Source organism: Fusarium graminearum, chromosome 3, assembly GCF_000240135.3.
Source record: "Fusarium graminearum PH-1 chromosome 3, whole genome shotgun sequence".
Classification (NCBI taxonomy): Eukaryota; Fungi; Ascomycota; class Sordariomycetes; order Hypocreales; family Nectriaceae; genus Fusarium; species Fusarium graminearum.
Window position 1 is genome coordinate 1205809 of NC_026476.1, and position 12164 is coordinate 1217972.

Sequence of the window (12164 nt, forward strand, 5' to 3'; positions counted from 1 at the left end):
GCAGGCCGCCAGACAGATACACCAAAAGGTAATCTATAGTCCCCATTCCAGAGTTTAAGTCTGGCCAAGTGTTCGGCGAAGGTTATCCTTAACCGAATCGATATCGTTATTCTCCATCTCAAGGAATTTGATCTGATCGAATTAGCAAAGTTTCACCGCCTCAACGCCAAACCAACCGAATAAACTCACCAAGTCATCTGCTGTTTTCGTCTCGCCGTACAGAACGGGTTCTGATAAGCTGGATGAAACATTCTTTTTCACTCTGTCCTCCCAAACGCCATCCCAATTCCATTCTCCAGGTTGTCTGGGTGTCGCTGCAGGAGTAGAGTTCGCATTCTCCGTAGGTTGCTGATCATTCTCTTCGCTCGTTGGTGCTTCTCCGGTAGCTTCATCCTCTACAAGCTTTCCAGTCGCCTTTCGGTGCGTCCTCCACGCATGCCACGCTCCTGGGTTTCCAGCTGCTGTGAGAGGTACTGAGTCAAGAACCGCTTCATCGTCAAAGGCACTGCGGATGTAGTGTAGGACTTCGTAAGCCGAAACACTCTTTTGGCCAGTGCGTGTGTACGAAGGAATTGGTGCTACTGCTGGTGTTGTAGAAATGCTAGCTGCTGCTGCATCGGGACTCGTCAACCGTTGCTGATCCGTATGCTTTGCCTCTGCCATGCTCCGTCTGCCTCGTCCAAACCAGTCTGGGAAACCATGGCGCAAGCTAAATCCGCCCGGCGGTAGTCGCTCCTGGTCTGATGCGCTCACGGTACCGCTTTCTTGTATGTCGGTTGTGTACATGTATGTTGTTAAAGGCGTGATGAGGGGATGGAACATGTCTGTCGTAAAGACCACCACGGGCGGAAGCTGGGGATACGAATCGGGAAAGGATATTGAGAATCTGAGTATAGCAGGGCAATAGGGGCCTATCATGAGTAGTCAGTATCACAAGATCAGCGTCGCTTTTACACATTTTGTTACCTTTGCGAACAAAGAGCACGCCGTACCAAAGCGTGGCATCTCCTGGAGTGATACTGACAAATATTCCTTCTGGACAAGCCTGCTTAAGTCCAGCGCTATAGTTTCTGTTAGCGGAGTTCATCGCGCAAGTGTTAGTCAGACGAACAATTCGGAGAGGAGGTGCTGTTTGCGCAGCGAAGGCAATGCGCTCATATTGAGAGGCGACATTGTTGTTCTAGTCGCGGTCGGCTTCCAAGTTTGTAATGTTTTATAGGTGCGCACGAGTTTAACAGGGCTATAGAAGGACAGTACAAATTGTTGTCGAGATTGGAAGGCTTGTGTTGATCAAGACGGTAATATTTGCGCCAGCTAAGGAGCTATGATTTGCGATCTGGCAGGCGGTGAAGCTTATAGAGACAGCCAACAGCGGGGTACTCATACAAGGAAGTCATGAGGAAGTGCGGCAAATAGTACACACTTGGAAGACGTTATGATGGATGCTCAAAACTGATTTACTAAGATTTAATTTCCACTAGGTCAAGCTTAACAATGACCTTGTTGTGAAATATATCATGACAGCTCCGCACAAGCAATGTCATGACACCACTTCTATTGATGTTACCCTATACTCCACGATTCTACCAAAGGAATGTCTGCTAGTTACTGCTAGTTGGATCAATGGCGGGGTCATGCTAGAGGGGTAACTATTGCTTCAAGATCATACTCATGCCAAACAGAGATATTCATCTATTCAAGTCTACCCTCTCAAAGTATTATATCTCCTCTGGGCTCGTAGTCGTAAATCATAGCATAATGTTGGCTTCGAGAAAAAGCTGCAAAGATGCCACCCATGATCTAGGTATTCCCTAGACGTATTCCACCATAATAAAAACTTTTTTGTTATCCCTCCCTCGTACACCCCGGCTCTTCGTAGCATCTACCTAGCCTCGCAAGCTTAAAAGAAACGAAAAATAAAAAGTAAAAAACCAAGTCTATCGTCCGAGGCGCTGCTCGATCTTGGCCTTTTCCTGGGAACGGATGGTCGCAACGTCGTCCCTTGTAGCGTTGTATGAGGCCGTGACTTGGTTGAAAGGGTTATCGGGGTGCTTCTCGAACTCCTTGCGGATTCTGGTCTTTCTCTGGTCCAGACGCAGACCGACGCCGCTACCGTCCTTCTTCATCTCGTCAAGTCGTCGCTCCTCGTACTTGGCGTATGCGGCGGGGTATCGTCGCTCGGGATGTCGGTCGACCTTGCCATCATCCTTGTTGGTCAGAGACAAAGCATCGAGGGCGTTGTCGATACCAGAGGCATTGATGTCTGAAGGCTTATCGTCGTCGAGTTGCGAAAGGTCAAGGCCACGGGCTTTCTTAACAGGAGCCTTTGACTTCTTGGGACCCTTGACGGGGTTGTTGGCATCCTCCTCAGCCTCGAGAGCAGCCTTCTCGGCCTTCTTCTTCTCGGCTTCAGCGGCCTTTGCAGCGGCTGCTTCCCTGCGCGCAAAAGGTTAGCGATTTGTATGAGCTGTGCATCCCTTCTGCGGCAATACTCACTTCTTGGCGTTGCTCTTGGCTCCCTTGTTCCACTTGTCGGCCTCAGCGGCTTCCTCGCGGGCGTTCTCAGCGGCCTGCTTCTGAGCAGCGGACTCTGCCTTGCGGGCGTTGCCCTGGGCCTTCTTGCTGTTATCGGACTTCTTATTGCCAGCCATTGCGAAAAGCTCCGGAATGTGGGCGATGCGCAAATGCGAATGGTGGGGGGAAATGAAACTGGTGTCTGTGGCAAAATCAGGAGATTAGTCAACTGCGAAACGTGAGAAGGGAAAGCGAAACAGGATAAGCTTGGTAGTTCTCCCTTGAGGATTTTTTGACTTACTTTTTGCTTGGTAGGTATGTTGTCAGGAAAGAGGAAAAGTTGCGATGTCGTAACTAACCTCGGAGTCAGAGTGGAGGGTGATGCCTAACCGATGACGGATTAGATGCCTTGGAACCCTGATTAATCGGATCGTACAGTGTTGTGAGTTGGTAGTTGGTACTGTGTCTTGATGCGATTTTGAAGGTGCTATGATAATCGATTGATTAGGTGGTTATTGATTTTTTTATATTCTCGAAAAAATGAGAAATTATGTTAGCAAGCGGTCTATGAAGTCAATATCTAAGTTTTCTTTACTTTTATAGGAAAATTCAAATGATAATAAGCTTGAGAGCATTTACTGCTGACCTGGGTAAACACACTGAGACTATTTTGTGTTAATAGAATGGGTATAATGAATGTCCTGGAAGTGTATGTCAAATAGGGTTTTTCAGGTACTTACAACTCCAAACTTAATCTTTTCGCCATAATAACACATTCAACTTTCAGAGTGCATCAGTTCATCAGTTCATCTTCATCACTCATGCAATGAGTGTCAGTTGGTTAACCAGTTGATACTCGGTGGTTGCCCAATAGAGCCAAACATGCATTAACCCCAAAAACAGATTATCTGCAAGTAGATAATGTTTCTAGGTCACATTCAGTGCTATAACAACATGGGCATCAATCCTTCAAACCTCGGCAAAACAGACGGTAACTTGGAATCTCTCATTTGACTCACTTGTGTTACCACGGGATCACCGGTACCTAAATCTTGGCAGTTTGAGTCTGTGGTAGCATCGTAGCATCACATCAGCATCAGCATCAGGTACGCTGCTCATGCTCATCACCCTCGCTTACAACTCGACGTCGTTGACTTTGTGATGCGAACCCCCCATGAGCGAATCAAAGCTGCATTTTCGCGAGACTTGAAGAGTGTCTTTCAAGGTACCACAGAGACATGATAACGACAATAACAGCGACGTGCATGAATAGTTGAATTAGGCAACCAACCTTCTCAGCCTCAACACAAGGACATTTACTACTTACGTTTAAACATGGGGGCGTTTATTAAGAAAGTTCGCGTTACACAGCATCAAAACTCTCTTTCATAATCCTTGGAAATTTCAAGGGAAAAGAACAAAGGCAACCGAGTTCATAGCTCGGAAGTAACTTTGTGTAACCCGCGTCACCAAAGCGTCACCTACTACGCGCTTATACCACTCTGTTTGCCAATCAACTCCCGGGTTTTTTTAGAAACAACCATCTCCTTTGCCAGGCGTGGCACAAAAACCTGCAACAATCAGGTAAGCCACACAGCCTCTGGTCCTTACAGCTTGTGAATGACAAGTCCCATTGACATGGAGACGTGGTTGGTTGCGATACGAGCCGTGATAACACCATCATATCTCCTTCATTATTGTTTCTGACCATCGCTGCCTCTGTCATGCAGCTCCCGAACCGCGGGATCGGTACGGTCCATACGGTCAACGGACCCGATCCCCCGAATAGGAACTAACGTTGCCTATTCTCTGATGGGTAACCAGCTCGGGTGCTCTCCCGCAAGCCGCGACTGCTCAATGCTCATGCTCAATGCTCAAAGCTCAATCACACAGGGCTGACCAGGTTGTTTAGTCTCCTGCGAGACAACGAGACAAGATAGGCGTTGGCACGGTGTCTTTGGAACCGGGGATAATCCCCTGTATGGCCCGTCACTTAACAAATTTCGTCTAAAGCCACTCGGGTTTAGTCCTGCTCTTCGATTACCTCCCATGAGTTAAAGGCTGACAAGATCACACATGCCTGTGCTGACTGCGCATGCTGGTCAAGTCTGTATCAGGCATGATCGATTGCAGGAGCCTGCCTACCTGGTTGATGTTATGATATGATGCCAACTTTGTCCATATCGGCTAGGGTAAGCATGTACCATGCTTCAGCCCGCTCGTGATATAGGCAACCAAGGCAGCTTGCCGTGCGGACCCTTGAACTTGCGCCGCATAGAGGAACAGGCCTCAGGGATAATAATGTGTGTTGTCTTTGAGGTTGACTTACCTGCCCCTTTGCAAGCTCTGTCTTAAAGATATGCTAGACGGCCCGCGGATGATGTACCCGCAGGATTAAGACCGGGAATGTCAAAGATTAGTTACGTGCTCCCTTGAAATTTCCCGTTGAAACCCTGCCAATTTGCAACCTCGTCAAGACTGAACACGGTACAGCACTCTCTCCTTTGCGCTCACCGACTAGCAAGACGTTGAGATACGTCAGATTCAACAAGAACGAGGTTTCAACAAGAACGAGGTTTCAACATCCCTTGACCCGTCTTTCTCGATTCGGCGAGATGCATGGCTACCGAACAAGCCGTATCCGTTTGGGAAGATCCTGCCGGAGCTGAAAATAGTTCATCATCCTTGTATACAGCGCATTGGCAAGGGAAGTCACGTCCGATTCCTTGTGCGACATCAAACAATTGTGGCTTTATTCCCGTGTTCGTTTGAATCCTGTGAGACAAGATACAGCGTAGCGTCGTAGCCAAGGGTAGTCCTCGCCTGGAAGGGCATGTCGCGAATTTCATCAGCTGGTCGGTTCATGTGGGATTCAGTACCTCGGAAGTACTACAAGTAGGGTGGGTGGCATGAGCCAAGTACCGCAAGTTTGAGATGCCATGTTTCAGTGTAAGATGGGCTTTTGAAACATTTTATTCCCGCTCGATTTGACTTGTTAAGAGGCACTGACAGGTCGATGTTAGTGAGAAAGAGCATAACGTGTAATAGGATTGTGATTACCACTGAACCCATGTTTGGGCAAGACAATCTGCACTCCCAAGGTGGTAAACGGCATAATCCAATGTCACTAAACTCAAGGATTCACAAAGAACCATGCCAACGGCTGAGAAGACATGGTAGGCGAGGGTTGAGGGCGCTTAACTGAGTCCTGAAAGAGCCACGAATCGCATCAGAATGCGCAGTAGTATTTGTGGTTGAAAACACAGACAGATAGATCGATACGTGCAGATTACATACGTGCATGCCGCCCGCAAACTCGGGTAATCAGTTACTATACCTATATTGTAGCGTCCTGTCAAGGGTGCGTTCGGCTGTGAGACTGTGCCGTGTCTGAGCCCTAGGATTATTGACTTCACAGCCAGGATGTCCGTATACTGACGACTGTTTTCTCTTTGCACGCGAGACTGCATGTTGGAAGCGAGAAGTGACGAATCACTCGAGCAATATTATACTGTACTGTAATGTAGTCATCAATGTATGATGCCAGGTATGGACAAAAGGCCAAGCCAAGACAAGGCAAGGCACAGCAGAATCATGTCGTTCTCGAGTCTGTCTCGAATGCAACTGCTGTCACCGCCGGTACAACATCAGCAGCATGGACGCAATATTGAGCGAGCCTTGTTGAGAAAGAACCTGGTTACCCTCGCTTCTTTCTTTTCTTTGTAGCCGAGCCCGGCTTATATTCTTGGTCTCTCGGTCTCCATCATACACGCCCATCACGAGGGTGAGAGAGCGAGGGTGAGGGTGATGGTGATAATGACAGGGACATATACGCACCCATGCTGTGCAACGTCGGTTTTCGATCAAGGTCGTCGTTGTTTGTTTTTATGCGGGGGTCCTGCACAATTTTGATGTGCTGTTAGTGAGGAGACGAGGAGCCAAAGGACAAAAAAAAGTCGCAGGGCAAGGCATCTGAGTTCAAAGTCAAAAGCCAAGGCAAAAAAAAAAGAAAGCGACTCCAAAGACAGTTTGCAAGGGTCGCTCAGGAATGGATCGACAGCAAGGGACCTGGGACATGACCAAGTGAGACACGACAGGGCAGGCAGGGTAAGGAAGGGCCTCGTTTGAGTGAATAATGATACCTGCGTCAAAAAAAGTCAAAGCCGTTTTATGGAGAAATCTGCCATGTCTTGGTCTGGGCTGTTCGATGTAAGTCGAGTCGGTGAGGTAGATCAACCTCACCGAGTTTAAGATGGATGGCATGGCATAGCATGGCAGGGCAGGGCATGACATGGTATAATCAAGAAAGAAATGGAATGGCCTGGTCTGGTCTGGTCAGTGACGGTATGTAATAATATTTGTTGTCTCCTCATGATGAAATTGGTGTTTACTTTCACTTGGTTGCTTATTTGTACTGTCACATCGCTCATTGGTAGTCCAGAGATGTGCGGTGCAGAAGTTTGGTGATTAAGGCTGCAGATGGGAGATTGCACAAGGTACATTGAATCTACAGTCAGCCAAAATATGGTATTCTGATGACCCGATGATCTGGAACAGCCCTGCCCGCGAGTGCCAGATCATCAGCATCAGCGAGATTGATTTTCATGTGGGAACAGAAAAAGGAAATGATGTAAGAGGTAACAGTTGCAGAACTAAGACAATGTATAACATTTCGATATTCTCCATCCCTACTAAGTTTACAAGCTCACGATACGGTGTAAGTCGAGCGAGCATGTATGTATGTTGGCACGAGCACGAGCACGTCGCTTGCGGCTGTGTAGGAAAAAGTCAATGCATTCCCATGGTGAACGGACGTCATTAAGCAAAACGGCCACCAGCAAACTGACCTGGTAACCAATTGATCACCAACCATGAAGAAGCGGGGCTGATGAGGAGTAAGTCAGGCTCTGTTTTTGTGTGTGTTTGTTTAAATATCGGGCTGTAACAAGATGCGAGATGCATGCTGAGCTGGTGATGCGATGTGCTGTACCGAGAGGAGAAGAGACGAGACGAAACTTTACTGGGCAATAAACATGCAGAGACCCTTACTCCAAGCTTTGTCTAGTAATTTAGTTGCATTTCCCAACATCAAATCATGAAACAAAACCGGTCAAGATGACCCCTTACCCGCATGGAAAGGGTCCCTCATGAGCAATCTATCTCTTGACTTGACTTGGACTCTCCGACTCTTGACTCTCTAACTCCGACTCCGACTCTCCCTTTAGCAAAGCTCCTTACTCCTCAATGAGGAGCCAGGAGTCGTCACCAACTCAAAACTTGTGACTTGTTTGTGAACTATTGGTGATTCAGAACATTTGGTGGAGAGCAGCAATGCAGGGAGCCAGCCAGCACGGCAACAGCAACAAGTATCATCATGGTGACCAACTTTTTGTATCATATCAAATTACATTACACGATATGAACAACCACCACCACCACCACCATTGTCGTGTCACTAACAAAGAGTACCCGTACCTCCTACACGCTATTGTAAAGTAAAAGTAAAATAAAGTACACACTGCTCCCAAGGTAAAGAGGGAGAGGGAGTTGATGGTGCACATCCAATTCGTCCGGATCATCCAAGCTCTCTTCCCCGTCCAGACAAATCCAAGGATGGCTAGCAGAACGGACGGTAAAGTTAATAATTAGAGATGAAAATGGAAATCCAAAATGGAGATTGCCGTGGTTAAATCATGGCTACATGGACGGGTTCCAGAGCCGCTTCCCAGACCAAAAAAAGCAATGGTAATACTGGCTCTGGTACTGCTACCTGCAGGTGGTTAGAGGCAGGAGCTTCAGTGGGGGACAGGAAGAAAAAAAAAGAGCCCGAGCTCAGCAAGCAAGTAAAAAAGAAAGAAAGTAAAAAAATGAAAGGGTAGGCTCGAGGTTTTCCCTCTCACTAAACTCACACCCCCCATCTCTTACCATTCATGGAAGGAAGGGCCTCCCTCCTCCTCCTCTCTTTCTTTGCTTCTTTTCTTGGTTCCACTCCACTTCCCACCACCCGCACGTTCGAGTTCGCAAACCCACGCTAATCCTAACCCTGGCCCCCTTTTCGAAACCTTCGAGAATTCCAACAAGAACCGGGGCGGACAGAGCGGTCAATTCTACCCCTGCAGGGCCTATTTTCCCTTTTTTTTTCCTTTTTTTTTTTCCCTGTCTCTCCTTTCAGCGCCAGTCAAGGACAAGGGCTGTTAGATGCCCTGGGCTACCAAGTCATAGTACAGAGCAGTACCGTACGTGCGTGTACGTGCTCAAGCTGGCGCTACAGAAAGTCAAGTAACCTACGGTCGACGCCGAAGCCTTGCGGGGTCCATGGCAATCAACACGAGATGACGGATGGATCCTCTCATTTCTGCCATGACGAGGGAACAAATCGACACCGCAAACGCGTGGTGTTGGTGTTGCACAGCGTTGAAGGCGCATACATACATGCAATGCAGCGGTACTGCTGGTCATGGTGGTCCGACAACGGTGGCGACAGGTCAACTTATTTTTTATTTTTTGTTTCTTCCTCAACTGTCGTGCAGACGCCTGCATAGTACGTACGTATGAATGAACTGACTGAACTGAAAATAGTGGTCGCCGTGGCTGTTAGTATTCGTACTCCAAGAATTAAAAATCAAACACCCGTGTTGCTCTCCCTGCCTCCAGCGATCCGTTTGGATCGGGCCACCCGGCCTGCTGGGTTTGACATTTTCTGCAGGCTCTTCTGAAACACCTTACGAGATTTTCTTACCCTCGCTCGTCCTCTTTTACACATATGCCTGTCAGACGTCTGCCCGCTGTCTGCCTCACTTTTTTTCCTTGTGCGGGCGGGGCTCCGTCTGTTATATTGCGTATGTGCAGTTCATAATACACACAGATGCAGTTGCAGTAGTCTGCGACATGGGAATGGGATGGGGATGGGGATGGCCTTCCCCTACCGAGACTACCTCATTTGTACATACGGTACAATCGACGAGATGCATCAGATCAACCCAGCCCACCGGGTCGCTTGTCCGCCGCCCCCTTTTTCCCCTGAGGCCAACGAGTCCGGCTCTTTTTTTGTGGCCACTCGGCTTCTCCCCTTGAGCGGGGCGCCATGCGACAGGCTTCACGAAAAGTAGTCTCTTGGTAGCACGAGACCTCCCGCGGCGTCTCGAGCTGTACCGGCAAACACTGCCATGATCCACTTCTACCAGTCCGGAAGACAGGATCTCCTTTCCGGCTCTCCCAAGGATTTCAAAAGGGAAGACTTGAATAACGTTATTGGACAGGAAGAAGCGCCCGGACTCGATGATGACGACAGTAGATGTGCAACTCCTCCACGGCTGACGCGACACCTTATCGTCTGTGGGCAACAGCGAAGCCGAGGTTGCTCGATACGGGCTACAGACGAAAAAAAAAGTGTGAGGCTCTTTGCGCACGATGCAGATTCAACAAAGTTTCAGGCTTCACCGACGATATGACTCTATCTGCACTTTGACTTGCAGATGCAACGCGGATCTGACACCTACCTGGCAGGCGCCTGAAAGCGTCCACGTCGTCGGTACCCATTTCGAGTCTATTTCAATCTCCTACTGCACATCATGCATACAGATCAAAGTGTGAGCCGCGGGCGCGTGTGAAACAGGCGAGTGATATTACACTATGCCGCTTCTGTGAAAGCCAGCCGCGAGCGTCCAAAGTGGGGAGCCAGGCCTAGATTTTAGCCACTTTCTTGTGCGACAAGAGACGTACGGAGTAGTATTCGGGGCTTGAACAAACGCACGCTGGCGAAGAAGCTCTGTTCTTTTTCCGGCTTTGTCCTTCCCCAGCCCGGCAGTGTCCAACTCGGAACCTGGTCACAATGCCGACAATTCGGTGTACCGATGTGGATTCGGACTTGGATATGGAAGACGCAATTTCATACCGACTACAGCAAAAGGGCGGCTCCCGAGTGGTGGTGACAAGGCGCGGGTGTACATCAGAACCGCATCAGCATCTCCATCTGCTTGCAGACTAATTAAAGATGATCTAACAAATTGTATCTGTGGAGTCGGCTGCACTTCCGGCAGTCTTTGTCGTTCGGGGCTTATTACGGCCCAGCGGGTTGGGTGCGGGTGGACCGCTTGAACTGACTGGCGAGCTCAAAGTCGAGTCAGAGATGGATGCGACTTTGCTCAGAGCAAATCGTTGGCGGCGTGGGCCCTAGGCTAGGTGGAAAATATACCCTACAGCGTCCCACGACCGATGCCCTAACTTGAAACCATCACATTGATTACAGCATTTTCAAGCCTCAATTACCGCCAGTTTCGTCTTAATACCAACCTACATACGTGTGGCTTTCGCGCCGATTCCACGTGCAGTAGGCGAAGGGTCCGGCGCGGCATGGCGGTGTCAATGTCTCGGGTTCCTGATCAGAATCTCACACCTCTCAACATCTAGTTAACCCCTTGTTCGCTCATCCATGAGTAGCTCCTCTTACTTTTAACCCTACTTTATGGGGCTCTCCGGGGATAGTTATATTTGTGTTCCTACTCCAAACACAGGTGTTTTACGTATTTGTTGATGCTTCATCTCGATGGACATTTTGGAAGTCCGGAAAATCTCTCATTCATGTCAAGTAGCGGCCCAACATGACTGTGACTCTGAATGCACCCATATTTGCTCGGTCAATGTCAGCCACGTGTCTGTCAGACCGGCCTGTCAGGCTCTGGGTTCGCATGCGACAAATCAAATTACGTTGTTGCCTGCCGGTTCATTTTTACAAGGACCGTTGGCGAGAAACATGGGATATTCCAGTGATAGCCCCGCCTGGCTGGGGGGACGATGTCTGTATCGATCACTGGAGAAAGTGGTCTCATCTGCCTGCTACGTAGAGATTTCCTTGAGCTTGGCAGCACTTACACATGGGCGTCTCGGCCTAGTCGTATCCTTCTCGGCCGACTGGCGTACAAGAAGGAACACATACTCCGTATTCCTAGTCGACGTCTCGTGGATTTGCATTGCTTTGTAATAAGCATGAGATATAGTCACAATTCGATTTCGCTACCTACGCATAAACGTATCACAATCAAGTCCTTGGACAACATCCTAGTAACACCGCCCTGCACACCGAATAGGAGGAGAACCTTGGCGATTACCTCGTCTTTCTAGGTGAGCGTCTCGAGCTCGTATGCAGTAGGCAGTGAAACATGGTTGATGTATGACAAGGCTGTGGTGTTCTGATGTTGTTGGCAATGCAGGTCGATCCCGAATGACTCCTTCATGCATGGAAGTCACCTGCTGACTATGTGATCCATCGGTCTGGAAACCCCAACAACAACGGTATGAGATGTTTAGTTCATATGTGTGCGTGCCGGAATAAACCGCCGGCGGGTGGGTGTGAGCAAACGACAAAGAAGCATCAAGCGAATGGCGCATCACGAATGGAGCAAGCATTGACGAATATACTACCTATGTGCAGAGTACCATGACATGAAAGAGCTATGTCCGCCATGTCCGCCTACGTCTGTCTGGCCTGTCTGTCTGATATTGGCAATGTGAGCTGGCTGAGCTGGCTAAGAATGTGGGGGGCAACAACATGGACTTGTTGGAATAGACGATTTTTACAACACCGCAACTCCTATCGCAGCATACACCGAACTGATAGATATGTTTTTTTTGTGTCGTCTACCCCAAAACCG

At 48.7% G+C, this 12164-nt stretch overlaps 3 protein-coding genes across 3 annotated transcripts; all 3 read right to left on the reverse strand.

The window, feature by feature from the left end:
• Positions 1 to 54: 54 nt before the first annotated feature.
• FGSG_05116 (uncharacterized protein) lies at positions 55 to 1286 on the reverse strand (the record flags this gene model as incomplete). Its single annotated transcript, XM_011325311.1, has 4 exons — positions 1112 to 1286; positions 967 to 1061; positions 190 to 911; positions 55 to 132 (listed from the first exon to the last, which is right to left on the reverse strand). The coding sequence occupies exons 1-4, from the start codon at positions 1171 to 1173 to the stop codon at positions 55 to 57; spliced, it is 957 nt and encodes a 318-aa protein (XP_011323613.1). The 5' UTR covers positions 1174 to 1286.
• A 634-nt stretch (positions 1287 to 1920) lies between these two features.
• FGSG_05117 (uncharacterized protein) lies at positions 1921 to 2699 on the reverse strand. Its single transcript, XM_011325312.1, has 2 exons — positions 2497 to 2699; positions 1921 to 2436 (listed from the first exon to the last, which is right to left on the reverse strand). The coding sequence occupies exons 1-2, from the start codon at positions 2649 to 2651 to the stop codon at positions 1938 to 1940; spliced, it is 654 nt and encodes a 217-aa protein (XP_011323614.1). The 5' UTR covers positions 2652 to 2699; the 3' UTR covers positions 1921 to 1937.
• A 5983-nt stretch (positions 2700 to 8682) lies between these two features.
• FGSG_05118 (uncharacterized protein) lies at positions 8683 to 10053 on the reverse strand (the record flags this gene model as incomplete). The annotated part of the gene is made up of 5 exons (XM_011325313.1): positions 8683 to 8722; positions 9064 to 9105; positions 9313 to 9341; positions 9465 to 9847; positions 10014 to 10053. 5 exons carry the CDS (start codon positions 10051 to 10053, stop codon positions 8683 to 8685), a joined length of 534 nt encoding a protein of 177 aa, XP_011323615.1.
• Positions 10054 to 12164: the final 2111 nt, after the last annotated feature.

Excerpts from the sequence above, each read along its gene's own strand:
- FGSG_05117 (XM_011325312.1), bottom strand. The coding sequence starts at position 2,651 with ATGGCTGGCAATAAGAAGTCCGATAACAGCAAGAAGGCCCAGGGCAAC. Across the intron at positions 2,437-2,496 it reads GCCAAGAGCAACGCCAAGAA|GGAAGCAGCCGCTGCAAAGG; the intron begins GTGAGTATTGCC and ends TTTTGCGCGCAG.